Consider the following 17,845-nt stretch of genomic DNA (forward strand, 5'->3'; position numbering starts at 1 on the left):
TTGTTATTTTCTGCAAGTTTCATTCTTGAGAGCTAAAAGATGACCCCAGGTGATTTCTTGCTAGTTTTCCACGACTTTTGGTATTAAAGGTAAGGATTTTACTCCCCTAATCCGTGTTTCGATCTGTAGAACCTAGATTCTTGGTTAATTATTATTGGGGGAGGGTTTTGGCCTGAAGTTAGAGGTGGGAAAAAGCTCTAGCTGCACCATAGGATCATGGGTTTGGTCTTGGGTTATTGGGTTTGTTATAATCCGGGTAAATTAGACCTTAATTATTGATCCTTGCATTATATTGATTGTTTGTAGACCTAGAACAAGCGAAAAAAATCCGGAAAGGGAAGATTCAAGTATCTTAGGAGGATTCAAGCTTGGTTTTGAGGTAGGTGATGGTTTGATTTCTTGTTTCCGTGATATATGTTGGTGATTACTTCATTGTAATGCATGTATGTATGTGAATGAAGCATTGTTGGTCAAACCTAATGAAATGAGTGTGAATGAATAAATATATGTCATGATTCAACACTTGATTGTATGATTATGAGAATGTACATGTGAGTGTGAGTGTGAGTGTGATTGTGATAGTGGTTGTGTTGAATGGATCGGGTGCCACGTTCTGACACACTAATTGGGATCAGGTATCACGTTTCAGTATACTAACAGTTTGGGTATGGGTTCCATGAGAGGATCATTGAATTGTCATATTTACTTGTTATTAAGAATGTGGATTTGTACATTGCTCTTGAAATGATAATTGTGTTTATATTCAGTACATGTCATGTTTACTTTGTTGTGATTGCTTATATATATTTCGCTTATGGGATAGTCGCGTGATCCTACCAATACACTGTGGTTGTGTACTGATACTGCACTTGCTCTTTCTTTGTTGAGTACAGGGCATCTTCTGGCGGCTACTGCCAGACCTCATTTAGGAGATCAGTGATCAAGATCGAATTCAAGGGTGAGCCAGTTCTTCCAGGCAGTCATGAGTTCTCTTTTGTTTAGTCCATTCTCTCGGACTTAGACTAGTTCTTTAGATATTGGTATGCTTTAGCTTTCGGGATGGTATCTGTATTCCTTAGACTTGTGAATTGTTAGAGTTTTGGTACATTAACTTTCAGGTTCTAGGGGTTGTTTTCCGCAATGTTTTGATAGTCGTTGCTAAATTTTCGGAGATTATGGGAACTCCTTATTTTGTTATGCATTTAAACTTGCTTCTGTATCTTTAAATGCGTAGTATTTGGTTAAGTTGTTTAGTTTGGATTGTAGTAGTGGTTCTCCTACCGGGGGGTTAGTGTGGGTGCCAATCACGACGGTCTGGGGCGTGACAAGAGGCTGAAACAAGTGAACAAAAAATGCGGTTAATTTGAGAGGACAAATAAATAGAAAAGAGAATCATATTTACAAAGGAGTTCCTCCCTAGATGATCGATAAGAAAAATGGAGTTTATGGCCAAATTTGGGTTAATTGTAGTAATTGTCCAATTTTGTAACTCTGAGCTGGCAAATTAGGTAGCTTTTTCATAAATATATGAATGTGATATTCATTTAACATTAATTGAAACAAGAGGTACATATTGAATTTTTAGCATTACAATCAAATATTCTTTATAATTTATCTTGAGATAGTATACTAACAAATTTAATTTATCTAATTTTTCAATAGGCAATTGTTAGGTTTTTGTAAACCAGAAACTCTTCCTCTGGCATTAACACATGAAGCTTCAGTCTGCTGATTTTGATAACTAAGATTCAGATCTTCAAGTGCAATGCCGCTACATGGATTAGTTATGCTACAATCAAGTTTTACTGCAATCTTTGTAGCCGATGTTCCACGTATGTCTTGATATGTTACATCACTTATCTTTATACCCGAGCCCTAAAAAGGAAAACGAACAATACAATTAGATTAAGGTTAGGGAACATGAACTAATGTTATCATTATTCTAATAAAAAAAAGTAACTTGTTTAATGATCAATACCTGATGAGGACAACTTTCATGATTAGGGCAGTAATTTTGATCTATGAGGATTGGGTTTTTAACATTAACCATAACAATATGTTGAAAGAGAATGTTTCTAACAAAGCCACTGCTAGGCCTTGCCCAAGTTTTCACTCTCACACCATTTGTTGTTCCACTGAAAGTCACAGTTTTTACTGTCACATTTTGGACTCCTAACTCTTGTTGTTTCCAGCCTAAGCTTCCAATGCTGCAACAACATCAAGTTTTCGACATACATTTTAGTTGAAAAGATAAATCAATAAAAATGAAAGAAATTAAAGTGATCTTGTTTTAATAAATATAAATTTGATGTTCCAAACCTTATTCCATGGCCAGGGCCACATGCAATGCCTTCAATCCATAAGTTAGAAGTTCCAGGCCCAATAGAGATACAATCATCTCCAGTACCAATTTGTGATTTCATAATACTAACTCCTGATGATAATTTTACATGAATTCCATCAGTGTTGGGACTATTTCCTTGAGCTAATACCTTCATTCCTTGTAGCTTCACATTATGACATCCGTCTACTAATATTTGAAACTTTTGACTATTTTGAACGGTTACTCCACTCATTATAATGTTGTTTGAGTTATAAAAAGTCAATGCCTGCATCAAAATTTAAGGTAAAATTAAAAAGAGATAGTTGTGCTTGCTTGACATAAAACAAAAAGGAAAGTGTTGTGGGTATGCATGTTGTTTTTGGAATGTAGTTTTTATTCATCATCTCAAACACCGAAAAATATTTTTTATGGAACGAACCGTAGTCCCATCAGGGCAATTCTTGCTGTTGGATTTCTTGCAAGCCCAAAGAGCAGCACCTTGACCATCAAAGGTTCCACCATAGATGGAAATGCCATTGACTTTTTCAAATTTTATCCAATTTTCGTCATTGCCAATGACATTATAATCAGAGGGAGCTAAGAGAGTCCCATCAATGCGTATAGTAATAGGCTTGCTCTTGCATGTTTGTCCATTGAAGTTTGCATTGTGAATTAAATATTTTCCAATTGGCACATTAATAGTGGCAGGTGTATTAGAAGCACAGGCTGCTGACCATGCACTCAAAAAGGCTTTTGATGAATCCGTTTTTCCATCGGATTTTGCTCCATAATTTTGGACATTGTAAATATTGGTATTAGCTGCTAATGATGAGTTGAATAAGAAGAGGAAGAAAATTGCTAAGGGACTCATTTTGCTAAGGTGAAATTGGTAAGTACAAAGCTTTTTGAAGGGTTCAAAAGACTTATCAAATTATAATAAATGGAGGTGATGAGGAATTGAAGTAGTTTAGAGGGATATTTATAGGGTGAGTGAATTCAAGTTGTTGCTAATTAATTTTAGATTTCAGTGAAGGTTTGGTTAATTTTCATTCATATTTGGTCATGTTGGGGATTTGGAAAAATGAGACTTCAGATACAATATGCAATCACATGGACTAGGCAATGGTTGGCACCCTAGCTAGTTGTGTTATAAACATTGAAAAATAACGTTTTGCATACCTTCCTCTTCCCATTTACTCCAAAATTAAAACTTGTCCAATTTACTAATGTCCAATATTTGGCAAAATAACATTACTTATGCATGAAATTAATATAATTCTAAATAATGAATCACCATTGATATCGACACATCCAGATAGCCAAATGCTTGCAAATGAATTGGGAACTAACTCAAAAATTGATTAGGTAGATATAGGTGCTATTTCAAGTTCGAATATTTTTATCCTAAGTTGACTATATACATTTTTTATGGATAAGGAACTAGCTTATTGAATTTGTGGTACTCATATGGATTATTTAGGGCGAGTCTATAGGGAATTATAGGTTACTAGCTAGGTATTTGGGAGCTATAGTTGAGTTTAAGAAAGATCACACAAGGTTAATAATATGCATTGAATTAAACACATGTTGAAGTATTTACAAATTAGAAGCAATTATAACATGCTTGTTGAAAACCCATAACCCAAACACAAGTGGACTTTAAGATAGTATAGATATATCTGCAGATGGCGATTGTCCTAACTCCGTAGGCGACTTTGAAATAGTCAAGTCACACAACAAATTCACAACATTTATGTACTCCATCCGTCTTAATTTACATGACATCTTTCAAATTTCGAAAATCAAATAAGTTTTTCTTTTATTTGATGACTGCTATTTTTTCATCTACCGTTTAACTATTGAATTGATAATTATTATGAATTATAATACTTTTTAGTTTTTACCTAGTTTCCAGTTATATGTAAATTTCATTTAAAATTTTAAAAAAATTATGTCCAAATTTAGAATCAAATTTCAAAAGTTTGATGCTGGGATTTGAATAGTGCAATTAAAAAAGTGAATGTGAAACATGGAATCCTAAAACACAAGGATACGTGCATGCATGCAGGAAATATGCAATAATCTTTTTTTCACGTCTTCTTTCTGCAAACGTGATGTAACTGTTAGGAGGATAAGTTAATACTCCTTTGTCCCAATTTATCTGATATATTTCATTTTTCGATAGACAAACAATTTAAGTTTGATCGAAAGTTTGATCATGAAATCTTCAAATTTTTTAAAAATGAAATGTATATATTGTACACTACGTAAAAAATATTATAAGTCACAATAATTGATAATTCAAAATATTTAATAGATAGATGAAAATTACGGTCAAAGATAAACTTATTTGAATCTCGAAATTCAAAATGTGTCACGTAAATTAGAATAGAATAAGTATTAACAGTCATAGCTTTAATTTTCTCTGTTTATTGATATCTTCTCTTTTCTTTTCTTTTTTTCTCTCTTCTTGGAATCGGAGAAGATTAAGGGTGATAGACAAATTAACTTGTTCATTGCATATATTATTGACATTATAATATATAATGACATTGTATATATTATTGTCGCTAATAAATTAAATATAATGTAATGACAATTATATTATTGCGAATATGTATATATAATTGCAATAAAATCTTTTATTTGTTATAGTAAATTCAAATTTTTGTGCTCAATTGTTAAGCAAGTTTCAATATTAATGTTTTCGAACGAAATTGTATCAATTCAACTTCAAATGAGCTCAAATTCAGGATTTAGCTTCACTTAATAATTTTGAAGAAGAATTGACAACACCCAAACATTTCAAAATCAAAATTTCAAATCATAAGTTTCAATCTCTTCTATTTCATCACACTTTTTCTTTTACTTTATTAGCAAATGGTAAAAAACTAACCTCTTTTTCTTTATCAACAACAGCGAAAGAATTCCTTACATTTTTCAAAATGGTCATCTCATATAAAAGCTTAGTTAGAGGGCACACTTTTTATTATTTATTAATATTCTCAACACGCCTCCTCAAGTGCGGTCTTAATTTTTTTTTTTTTGAAGTGTGTGACCATCTCATCTGAGAGCACACTTTTTAATATTTATTAATATTCTCAACACGCCCCGTGAAGAGAGCACACTTTTTATTATTTATTAATATTTTCAACACGCCCCCTCATGTGCGGGTCTGATTTTTTTCATGGGCCAAGCACGGGAAAATTCTTTTTGATTTGGGTGATGGTAAGATTTGATCTCAGAACCTCTACATACTCTGATACTATGTTCAATTAGATCTTAGTCTTAACTCACAGTTCAAAAGCTAGCTCAAAGGGAGGAGGATTGCTCAAACCTCATAAGGAGTCACTCATCTCATTAACTATCAATGTGAGACTTTTGTCATTCTTTAACATTCCCTCCTCTCATTATGTGTTCCAAACACACGTTGATGCCTTTTATGAGACATAAAGAAAGGAACGACATGCCATGTATTTATTTTCTCAACTTTGGCCTTTCTATATATAACAAGAGAAAAAATTTATATTAAAAAAGTTAAGTTGTTCCTGGCAATTATTAACTGAAATCATTTTTCAGGTAGAAGCTGAAACAAGTGAACACAAGATGCAGTTAATTTGAGAGGAGTTAATGACTTGCTTTTTTTTTAAAACCGAACTTAATGATATTAACAACCAAGTGGAGGGGGACATAAAGCCTAACCTCCTTTTACATCTTAGGACAAGACAAATCCTATCCTGTTAAGATTCTGATCCAGAGATCTTAACAAAACAAAACAACTATATTAATGCATTTAAACTATAATTGTTAATGCATATAAATAAAAGTATTCAAGGTGGATCAAATTGCCAGGTATTAATCTTCTTGGCTCTTCTTAGAAAGGTTGGAAAATCTAATTTATTCATCCTAAGAAAACCTTTATTCACTTCTGGAAGATCCACTTCTTGCAAAAAAAATCTTCGGGTCTTGAATTTGAGTTTACATATTTTGCTAGAGCATCTGCCACTTCATTTGCCTCTCTATAACAATGTTTAACGATTATATTTTAGTGATTAATTAAGAGTTACATCATCAATAATACCTAGAACTCTCCAATGAGGCTTACAAATTCCATTGATCATTTGAACCACTATCGTGGAATCCAACTCAACTTCTAAAGCCTCAAAATGTTGATTAGAGCACCAATAAATACAAATTAATGCAGCTTGAGCTTCACTATAATTTTTAGTGCAAAATTGAGTAGGATATGAGAAGGCCATAATCATTCTTCCCATTTTGTTTCTAAGAATGCCTCCAACTCCAGCCTTCTCTTGATTTTTGATGTAGCTTCCATCAGTAGTAAGCTTCCAGGTTGTTCCTGATGACTTAATCCATTTGATCTATCATTGTTTTGAAGTTCTCAGCCATAAGACAAACTCTGCTCCAATTCCAGTTGTAATCTATAAAATTGAATTTTTTCCCCAAGGCCACCTTAATCTGAAACAAAGATTGAAAACATATATTAGAAACATAAACTTTTCTATTCTCATATTTTTGAATGCACCTTGCTTTCCAAATTTTCCAGCACACTATCATCGGAGTGACTCGAAATAGAAATTTATGGATGATATTCTTTGGTTGCTGTCTCCACCACTGCCAGATGATAACATTTACTGTATGTTAAGTTCCAATGGCCTTGAGATGATGTTCCACGTATGTTTGGCCATTTCACTTCCTGCAAAAACATGGCCAGTTGTTTCTTGACATGCAACAAAGACCTTTATGAATATTAAATTTGGATAGAGAAGCATCTAGAGGAAGATTCTTTTTCAAAAGCTTCCACATAAGAAAAAGAGATCTTGAAAGGAATTTCATTCATCCAGATATAGTTAAAAATTGGAGGAGCAACATTTTGACTTCTAAGAATTTCAAAGGCAGTGGAACAAGTGAATAAACCACTCATACTCAATTTCCATATGGCCTTATCCTCATTGCCAATAGGAATACTATTGAACAAGCTCAAAGTATTCAATGGAACCAAATCATTGATATCACCCAACTCTTATTGCTGATTAATAATGAAATTATTAATATTAACATTATCGGGCTTCGGAGTAGGATTAACCAATTGATAAAGAGAACCTTTATGTGTCCAGTTATCCCACCAAAACATGATATTGCCAGAATTAATCATCTAATTGATATTGTAATCCATTTTGTCCCTTATGCGAAGAAGATCCTTCCAGGTTGCAGAGTCTTTAGAAGCAATAACCTTCGAAACATGATTACAATTCTTTGACAATATTTAGCTTTTAAAAAATGAGCCTATAAATTCAGTCCTCAATCTCCACCATCTCTTAGAAGAGAAGGTGTTGCATATATCCAATAGACTTTTAAAGCCCAGACCACCTTCTTTGGTATGAAAACACATATTCTCCCAAGAAGACCGGTGATAAGTATTATTACCATCTTTTTCACCCCAGAAGAAATTTGCAAACTGTATTTTAATCTCTTTAAGAACAGTGATAGGAGGCATAAGAGCAGCAAAAGTATGTAGAGCCTGAGATTGGAGAATATATTTAATAATCACAGCCTTACCTCCCGGAGACAAGAGTTTGCCTTAATTGCCAACCTGCAATCTTGTTCAAAATCTTTTTGGAAATATCAGAGAAATAAGAAATTCTTTTCCCACCACAATATATAGGACAACCTAAATAGTTAAAGGGAAAAGATGTTTGCTTATAACCAGTCCACCTTTTGATCCTTCTGTTAAGCAATCTATCAGTCTTACTTACTGTGAGTAAGAAAGAAAGTTTTTTCTTGATTAATCTCTTGTCCTGAAGCTTGTTGATACAAATTCAATTGTTTCATAAGAAGCTTAATCGAGCACTTATCGCCAGAAGTAAACAAAACAATATCATCAGCATAACTAAGGTGATTAATCAGTGGTCCCTTGTTATGCATAGAGAAATTAGTGAACCTATGATTATGATTCAAATAATTCAAGGCTCTAGTATGCGTCTCAGCGGCAATAATAAAAAAAGCAGGAGATAAAGGATTACCTTGCTTTAGACCCCTGGTTGATTTAAAGAAACCAAATCTTGTCCCATTAACGATCACAGAGTATTAATTGTTCGCAAGCATTCGGTAAACCATTTCAATAAAAACCTCAGCAAAGCCTATTTTCCTAAGAACATAAGTTAGAAAGTTCCAAGATAGTTTATCATAAGCTTTAGACATGTCTAACTTAATGACTACATTGCAACAAGTAGTTATAGATCTGATATTATGAATAATCTCTTGAGTAAGAAGAATAATCTCAGAAATTTTTCTACCCTTGACAAAGCCAGATTGATTTTCCGAAATGATCATCGGCAAAATGCAATTGAGTCTCAAAGCTAAAATTTTGGATAAAATCTTATTAGAGAAATTGCTAAGACTTATAGGTCGAAGTTTGGAAAAACAATCAAGAGAAGTAACTAAAGTTAAACATGAATGAGTAAAGAATTTAGTGAGCTCGGCACCTTGAAAGAAAGAGATCACAAAAGATACTACTTCAGCCTTGATGATGTCCCAACAAAACTGAAAGAAATGACCATTGAATTCGTCTGCCCCAACACAACTGTTTGGGTCTATAGCCATTTTGATTTCTTCTTCTGTTGGGGGTTTTATTCACGTTTTCATTATCATCTGCATTAATAAGGTTATCGCAGTCTCTGATAAAATCCAAGTTAATATTCTTGGTTTGTCCAGTGAACATATGACTGAAATACTGTATGGCAGCCTCAAAGATTTTATGGTTTCCTTCGACCCATTGTCCTTGCTTATCCTTGATTTTGTAAATTTTAGCTTTCCCTGATAGTACTGTGAAAGTACTTGGTATTGGAATCTCCATCCGTCGCCCATTTGAGTCTAGCGTTTTGTCTGAGAATAGAATCTTCCGTTTTCAACCATCTGATGTATTCAGCCTTAGATCTATTGGGATTTTTTCTGTCAGCCTCAACGTATAAAAGTAGGTATGAAGTTTCACAAGTACTTGTCACTTCATGTACTAGCTTTTTAACTCGTTGGAACACATCTCCAATACATTCTCTGGACCACTTACTAAGCTCCGTAGCTAATGTTTTAAGTTTTTTATGCAATCTCCACATTGGATTACCTTGCACTACATCTTCCCAAACTGTTTTGACCTTGAGGAGAAAGTCCTCTTGATCAGTCCAGAAGTTGAGAAATCTGAAATATTTGATAACCTGTTGATCATCATTAGAGCAACTAACCAACAATAGATTATGATCAGATCTTGTTTGGAGAGGTGTTCCACTTTAATGTTGGAGAATTTATTAGACCATTCCTCATTGTGAAGGAATCTGTCCAGCCTCATATGAATCTTGTTTGTACCTCCTCTGCCATTACACCAAGTGTGTATATTGCCTACAAAACCAGAGTCAGTCATACCACAATCATCCATACAATTAATAAAATCAATACAAGTACTTAATCTAAACGGAATACCCCTTTTTTTCTCTTCAACGTCCATCATTATGGAGTTGAAGTCACCACCAATGACCCATGGGCCATCAATGATCGAATCTAAATCCCTGAGTTTTTGCCATAAATAGCTCCTCTTATTAGCCTTGGATCTTGCATAAACTATGGTAGTTCAGAGAGAATCACTGCTACCTTGCATACAAACCTGTAAAGTAATCTGTTGTCTAGATTTGGAAATCACAGAACAAATCAAATTTGAATTCCAAAAAAATCTAGACTTTACAGTGTGAATTAGAGATAAAACCAAGCCTTCTTCGATACTTGTCAATTTTGTTACTATTCAAGAATGGTTCCTGACTTCCTGTAAGGCAACATAATCAACTTTATATAATCTGACTAATTGAATCAGTCTATCAGTAGCGCCTTTGGAGGTCATCCCCTTTATATTCTATATAATAAATTTAATCATAAGGAATTTTTGGGGGGTGTTACAACCATTTTTTCCGTTTGTTTGGCTTCAATGACAGCATGATTACTTTCCCTTTTAGCCTATGTACCTTTGTGGTGTTTGTCACCTCTTGGAGACAAGCCTTGTTGTTGGATAACTTGTTCAAGTTCCTGATTGAATGGGTCTTTGATGTCTTTAGGAATAGGGGCAAACACTCCAGAAATGCTATCCACAAACTGTTCTTTTTCCACTTTCGATGCATCAAGAAAGCTATCAGGATCTTCGTCATCAGATGATAGTCATAACAATATTCTTGATCGGAGGTCTACAAACAATTGTCCCTCCATTTTTTGCAAACAAGTAGTGTCTGCAGTTAAAAGGTATTGTCCAGTATAATTTCCTTTGGAACTACTCTCTTGACAGGTAGTAATGTTATCAACAACGACCATCTGGTTAACTTCAATGTTATCTTGGCAATGCTCTTGTTGGTTGTCTTGTTCAACTATATTCTCAATTTGTCCTTGAGTTTTGTCAATTGACTCCTTTGTAGTGCCTTGTTTTGGTTTCCATTTTACCCAAAGCATATTTTTAAGGAAGACAGCCGGGGACATTTTCTTTTTCTAGCCCTTAACACCCACACTCTTATTTCCCTGCTCAAAGTCCTTCTGTTGTCGTATTTCTGATTGATCTTGCTGATGTTTTTCAACTTGTTGGGATTGTGTGCCCTGTTCTGTTTGTAACTGTTTTTGCTTGGCACTACCTTGTTGGACCTTTTCTTTCTTGTTGGTATGAATTTCTTTGTTTTGTACTTGTTTGTTCTTAGTATTCAGGTCATTTGAATGAGCAGTAGTACAATTGGTTGGTTTGTTCGCAACCTTCTTATTCTTCTTCCCGGTGTCTTGAATAAATCCATCGCCATCCTCATCTTTTTGTTTGTTTTGGACAGCTTTTGATGTGCTGGGAACATCATTTTGTATCATAGGTGTTTGTCCACCTTTGCCATTATTCCTCTGCCCACCTTTCATAACTTGTTTCTGCATATTTTGCATTTCATTCTTGTTTTGATTGCTATTTTCATCACTTTTCTCTAACTAATTTTCTTCCAAAGCTTTGGCTTTTTTCTTGGCTTCCGTTTTACATTTTGTGTGATCATGCCCTTGTAGCCTACAGGTTTTGCAAAATGCTGGAACTCCTTCATATTCTAATTTTTTATTTTAACCTTTCAAGACAGCCTCTTTTCCTTCCAAGCCAATCCAGACAGCATTTGGCAATGGTTTTATTAAAATCAACCTCAATTCTTACCTTGGCTAAATTAGGCCTTGATCTTACAATAGTAGCCATATCCTCCTTCAATGGAGTTCCAACTTGAGCTAAGATTTGATCAAGGTAGTCCCAGTTAAACAATTGATATTTTAACTCAGGCAACAATACCCAAATCGGGGCTAAAAATGTTTTTAATATCATGAATATCATGTTAAAGTGTGTTACTATATTATCTTAAAGTTTACGTTGTTAGAGAAATCACACTTTATTATTTAATTATATAAATACAATACTCCCCAGACAATAGCTGGTCGATAAGAAAAAGAGCAACTTTCACATATAGCACACATAAAAATCAAATTTGTATGATATAGCTATAGTTTGCATAATTGCGCTCCATAGCAAACTTTATCTTTGCTATGGCTATTAATATGTATATTTCGCTATACATATATAAAATAAACAATTATATAATCTATTTCGGTATACATATACAAAAGAATCAATTTTATAATATGTGTTTGTATAAAGCGAGAAAGAGAGAGACAAAAGAAAACTGGGTAGGGAAAGATCTGTATTTGTATAATCATAAGTGCATAGGACGAAAATGTATGTATTTGTATTTGTATATACAATTTTCTCTCGCTTTATACAAACACAAACACAATTTATACATTTGTGTTTGTATAAAGTGAGAGAGTCGAGTGAGAGTGGCGAGCGAGATCTTGAGAGGAGAGAGAGGAGAACGAAAAGATATGTATATACACAATTTTCTCTCGCTTTATACAAACTCAAATACATTTTATACATTTGTGTTTGTATAAAGTGAGAGAGATGAGGAGAGATTGCCCAACGAGAGTGGCGAGCGAGAAATTCAGGGAGAGAGACGAAATGACAACAGTTTGCTACGGGTTACAATTAAATCAAACTGTGGTTATAGCATTTAATTTGAATTAATAGTTTGCTATTTTATACAATTTTCCCTAAGAAAAATAGAGTTTATGGCCAAATTTGGGTTAATCGTAATTAATAATTTGTCCCATTTTTTTAACTCTGAGCTGGCAAATTAGGTACTAGTTTTTTCATAAATATATGAATGTTATATTTATTTAACATTAATTGAAACATGATTACAATCGAATATTCTTTATAATATAATCACAACTTCAATTTAATTCTTGTGATAGTATACAAATAAATTTAATTTATCTAATTTTTTAATAGGCAATTGGTAGGTTTTTGTAAACCAGAAACTCTTCCTCTGGCATTAACGCATGAAGCTTCAGTTTGCTGATCTTGGTAACTAAGATTCAGATTTTCAAGTATTAGGCCGCTACATGGATTAGTTATGCTACAATCAAGTTTCACTGTAATTTTTGTTGTCGATGTTCCATGTATATCTTGATAAGTTACCTCACTTATCTTTATGTCCGATCTCTATAAAAAAAAAAGAATAATATAATTAGATTAAGATAAGGGAACATGATCTAATGTTTTTATTATTGTATTGATAAATTAATTAACTTGTTCAATTAATACCTGCTGAGGACAACTCACATCATGATTAGGGCAGTAATTTTGATCTATGATAATTGGGTTTTTAACATTAACCATAACAATATGTTGAAACAGAATATTTCTAACAAAGCCATTGCTAGGCATTGCCCAAGTTTTGACTCTCACACCATTTGTTGTTCCACTGAAAGTCACAGTCTTAATTGTCACATTTTGGACTCCTAACTCTTGTTGTTTCCAGCCTAAGCTTCCAATGCTGCAACAACATCAAGTTTTCGACATACATTTTAGTTGAAAATATAAATCAATAAAAATGAAAGAAGTTGATTTTGTTTATAATAAATATAATATTTATGTTCCAAACCTTATTCCATGGCCAGGACCACATGCAATGCCTTAAATCCATAAGTTAGAAGTTCCAGGGAAAATAGAGATACAATCATCCCCAGTACTAAGTTGCGATTTCATAATAATACTAATTTCTGATAATAATTTTTCATGAATTTCATCAGTGTTTTTGCTATTTCCTTGAGCTAATACCTTCATTCCTTGTAGCTTCACGTTATGACATCCGTCTACCAATATTTGAAATTTTTGACTATTTTGTACCGTTACTCCACTCATTATATTGTTTAAATTGTAAAAGGTCTGCCTGCACCAATATTTAAGGTAAAATTAAAAAGAGATAGTTATGCTTGTTCGACATAAAACAAAAAGGAAACTGTAACCCATGATCGTTTGACATAAAATAAAAAGGAAAGTGTAACCCATGATCCACGTCTTCTTTCTTCATACGTGATGTAACTATTAGGAGGATAATATTATATTATATTATATTATATTATATTATATTATTGCCACCAAATATAATATAACGATAATTATATTATTGTCGCTAAATAATTGCAGTAAAATCTTTTATTTGTTATAGTAAATTCAAGTTTTCGAGCTCAATCTTAAGCGAGTTTCAATATTGTTTTCAAACGAAATTGTGTCATATTCAATTTCAAATTAGAAGTGTGCAAAAACCGAACCGATAAACCAAATCGAAAAAATGTTATTGATTTATTGTTATTGGGTTAACGATTTTTTAATGGTTTTATGACCAAAAAAAATCGGGTTATAGGTTCGGTATTAATTTTTAATATTGGGTTATTAGGTAAACCGATAACGCTATAGTAATTTACTACTTTTACCTATATATAAATATTAATCTCAATATCTTACTAGTTATATCTGTTGTTGACACCCAATTTTGACCCTCCATAATATAAATTAATCATCGAGCTTCTTAAATTCCAAACTATTTGAAATAATTGACTTTATAGAATTCAAAATATTTTCCAAGTCATTTTAAGTAATTTTATCATTTTTGTAAAGCTTATATAATTTCGTATATATTGAGTATATTTTATTAATATTTAAAAATCATCTAAAAAAGATTTTAGTTTTACTTAAATACTTGGTTAATTAGTTTAGCTAATTTATAGTATATATTTTTGAGTTAATTAGTTTACAATTAAATTAATTATTTTATTTTTGTTAAGATTAAGAAGCTTGTTAATTAATTATATTAATTCATTTTATTTTAATTTTTGCCTATTTCAACCAATAGTCTCAATTTGATCGAATTTGCAATTCACATGATTATTTTCTTAAGTTAAATAGACCACATTCTTGAATTACTTTTCAAAACCCATTTCCATCCAATTTCCAGACCCAAATCTGAGCCCAATTCTTTTTAGGAAAAATTACAGAAATCCCACATTTTAATTTACTTATTACCATTATCCCCTATAAGTTTTACAAATCTTCAAAATCCCTCATTTTCGCGCATCAGATTAATGTATCAGCGCTTATATTATTGTATCTCGCACATCAGATTAATGTATCAGCGCTTATATTATTGTATCTCGTGCATCAGATTAATGTATCAGAGCTATATAAGTGCTATACATGCGCGAGATACAATAATATAATCGCTGATATATTAATCTGATGCGCGAGATACAATAATATAAGCGTTGATACATTAATCTGATGCGCGAGATACAATAATATAAGCGTTGATACACTAATATGATGTGCGAAAATGAGGGATTTCTGTAATTATAAACTTTTAAGGGATAAATTGTAATTTTGCCTTAAAAGTATGTGATTTTTGTAATTTGCCCTTCTTTTTAATACCAAGCCTAAAACCCTTCCATACAATCAGCCCATCCAATAACAACACCAAAAACCCAATTCCTTTTCCAACAAAACCAGTAACAATACAACGCAGCAAACCCGACCGCCCCTGCATTCATCATCTTCACGCGCGTCTTCTTCCTCATCGAAAATCGCGGAGAACCCGAAAATCTCATCCAACTACCCTACAGAACCCTAACCTAGTAGCCTAATTGATCACATCGCTGTCCCTTTTCCCCATTTTCAAAGATTTTCAAAATCTCTTCCATTGTTTGATTTTGAAAAAAAAAAAAAAAAATTCAAAGGATTTTGAATTTTTTTTTCTTTCAACGGATTTCCCCCCTAAAATCGCCTCAACTTTCCCTATAAATAATCCTCTACCCTCAGTGATTAGGTAGGTTTTTTCGGAGATTGGATTTTATAGTGTAATAGTATTCTGTAATTAGAGTTTCTGGGGTTGCTATTTTGGAACTCGAAATTCCTCATGTGGTGGTCGAATAGCTCATTCAAGCTCGCCTAATCTCAGTTCGCTGCTCCAAAGAAGGTGACTTCCTCTCTTCTCCTATCTCATATTGGTCGATTTTACACTCAATGAATTATCTGTGTATTTGTTCTGTTTGAGTTCGGGTTAATCTGGCCATATGTGAAATACGGCAGAAGTGGCCATGAACATGTTTTCGTTTTGGACTTCCAGTCACTGATGCATTTTCTTACATATATTATTGATGACTTTGTTATATTAGTGTTATATATAATTTTATTCATTGTCTTTTGTGTCTTGTGTATGCTATTCCATATTCATGAAGGTATTCCATTCATCTTATATGTCTAGATCTATTTGGAAAGGGTCCTAACTTACATTTTGATTTAAATCTTCTAGACATGTTGTCTCCTTTAAAGTTATGTTTACTATTCGAATTCATATATTTCATGTCATAGTCTCTACATAATTTTGTTTCCCATTCACTCATCATTATTGGATTTTTAATTGGTAAGCTTTTTGTTACATTTTCATCACTGCTACTTTGGGATATTGGGTCATTGAAGTGTCATGCTACTATTATCACTATGTTTGCTATTACTACAACATATTTGGTGCTATATGTTTAGAGTTGTCAATTGATAGATCACTGCTTAAGTTCTTTAACTTTTTTTTCTCTTCGTTCTCATATATTGATTGAGCTGGACCAATTTTATATTTTTGATAAGAGTTGTGCCTTCAAGATGTGGGTCTTCTTGTGAATATGTATTTGAGATAACATGTCTCCTCGGAATTCCCCTACTACTGTTTTCTGAAACATCATATCAATTTGAGCATTTGAATGATTTTAGTCTTGTATTCTAGTTTGTTAGGCAGTAGGTGGATTATGCATTCTCATGGGTATATGTATTTACGAATAAGATTCTTTTATTTTGTTTTGCTAAGATATGATCCTGGTTAAGTCATGATTATTTCCTCGGTTCATTTTGCATCTTTTCTAATCCTTATTTTATTTTTATTTTTTCATGCGACACCAATCCGAGTCCATTTTGGACTCCTCCTTGCATATCATTGAGTTGGACTATTCTCGAGTCAGCCCCCTATATATTCGGAAGTTGTTACAGGTCCCAGAGACCCAACATGCTGCTGGAAATTAGTTCAAAAGCCAAGAAATGGGTTGTACGCATATTGTATACAACATTATACACTAATATACAGGTTCAGTGCAGTAAATATGTAACCAAAAATGAAGATGCAGGTTGGAGACGTCAAATTAGGTTGTATACATTTAGTATACAGTTCGTTATGCACGAAAAAAGGCCAAAATACAACCCATATGCACTGATATATGATCAGTGTATACACTGATTTTTGGACGCGAAAATGGGCTAAAGCCCATCCTTTTGCACAGCAGGTGGCCAACAGCACAGTTAACTCAATGGGCCAAAGCCCATTTTTGGCTAATAATAGATTTAGCACAGGTTGGGCCAAAGGCCCAAATTGGATTCTCTTCCTTTATCATTTATTTATGGACAAATTACTTAACTACACTCCTTTACTTACCTTAGTATCCATTTATCCCTACTTATTTCAAAAGTTTCAAAAATCCCTTATTTTACCTATGTATCCCGTGCACAACGCTATGTATCCCGCTATGTGAAATGTATCAAACGCTATGTATCCCGTGCACAACGCTATGTATCCCGCTATGTGGAATGTATCAAACCTAATGTATCCCGCTATGTGGAATGTATCAAACCTAATGTATCCCGTGCACAACGCTATGCATCCCGCAAACATCATTTTTAAGGGATTTTTGGTAAATAGAAAACTATAAGGGATAGGATGTTATTTAGTACTTATAATATGTGGTTCCTATAATTTATACTTTATTTATTTGCATTAACTCTCTAACCTTTTAGTTGTTTCGATTTAATTTAATTAAATTCCCCAAAAGATGAACCATATTCTTTATGTTAGTTTATTTTAATATAATTCATTTTTATCAACTCTTATACTTATTCAAATATTTTTAGTCAAAACTTTCAGTTATCTTTAATTAGATTAAAATGTTTTCTTGGTTTATCTACCAAGTTGGTTGGAATTATTATTTCTAAAAATGATGTACATAAATTCTAATTAATCTATTTTGTTAAAATCC

At 32.9% G+C, this 17,845-nt stretch overlaps 1 protein-coding gene across 1 annotated transcript; it reads right to left on the reverse strand.

Moving 5' to 3' along the window:
• Nucleotides 1-1,647: 1,647 nt before the first annotated feature.
• On the reverse strand, nt 1,648-13,640 carry LOC125836697 (polygalacturonase-like). Its single transcript, XM_049515910.1, has 4 exons — nt 13,557-13,640; nt 2,320-2,492; nt 1,979-2,207; nt 1,648-1,875 (listed from the first exon to the last, which is right to left on the reverse strand). Exons 1-4 carry the CDS (start codon nt 13,638-13,640, stop codon nt 1,648-1,650), a joined length of 714 nt encoding a protein of 237 aa, XP_049371867.1.
• Nucleotides 13,641-17,845: the final 4,205 nt, after the last annotated feature.

The sequence above is a fragment of the Solanum verrucosum genome, unplaced genomic scaffold (assembly GCF_900185275.1).
Source record: "Solanum verrucosum unplaced genomic scaffold, falcon-dt-bn FXZP01000278.1, whole genome shotgun sequence".
Classification (NCBI taxonomy): domain Eukaryota; kingdom Viridiplantae; phylum Streptophyta; class Magnoliopsida; order Solanales; family Solanaceae; genus Solanum; species Solanum verrucosum.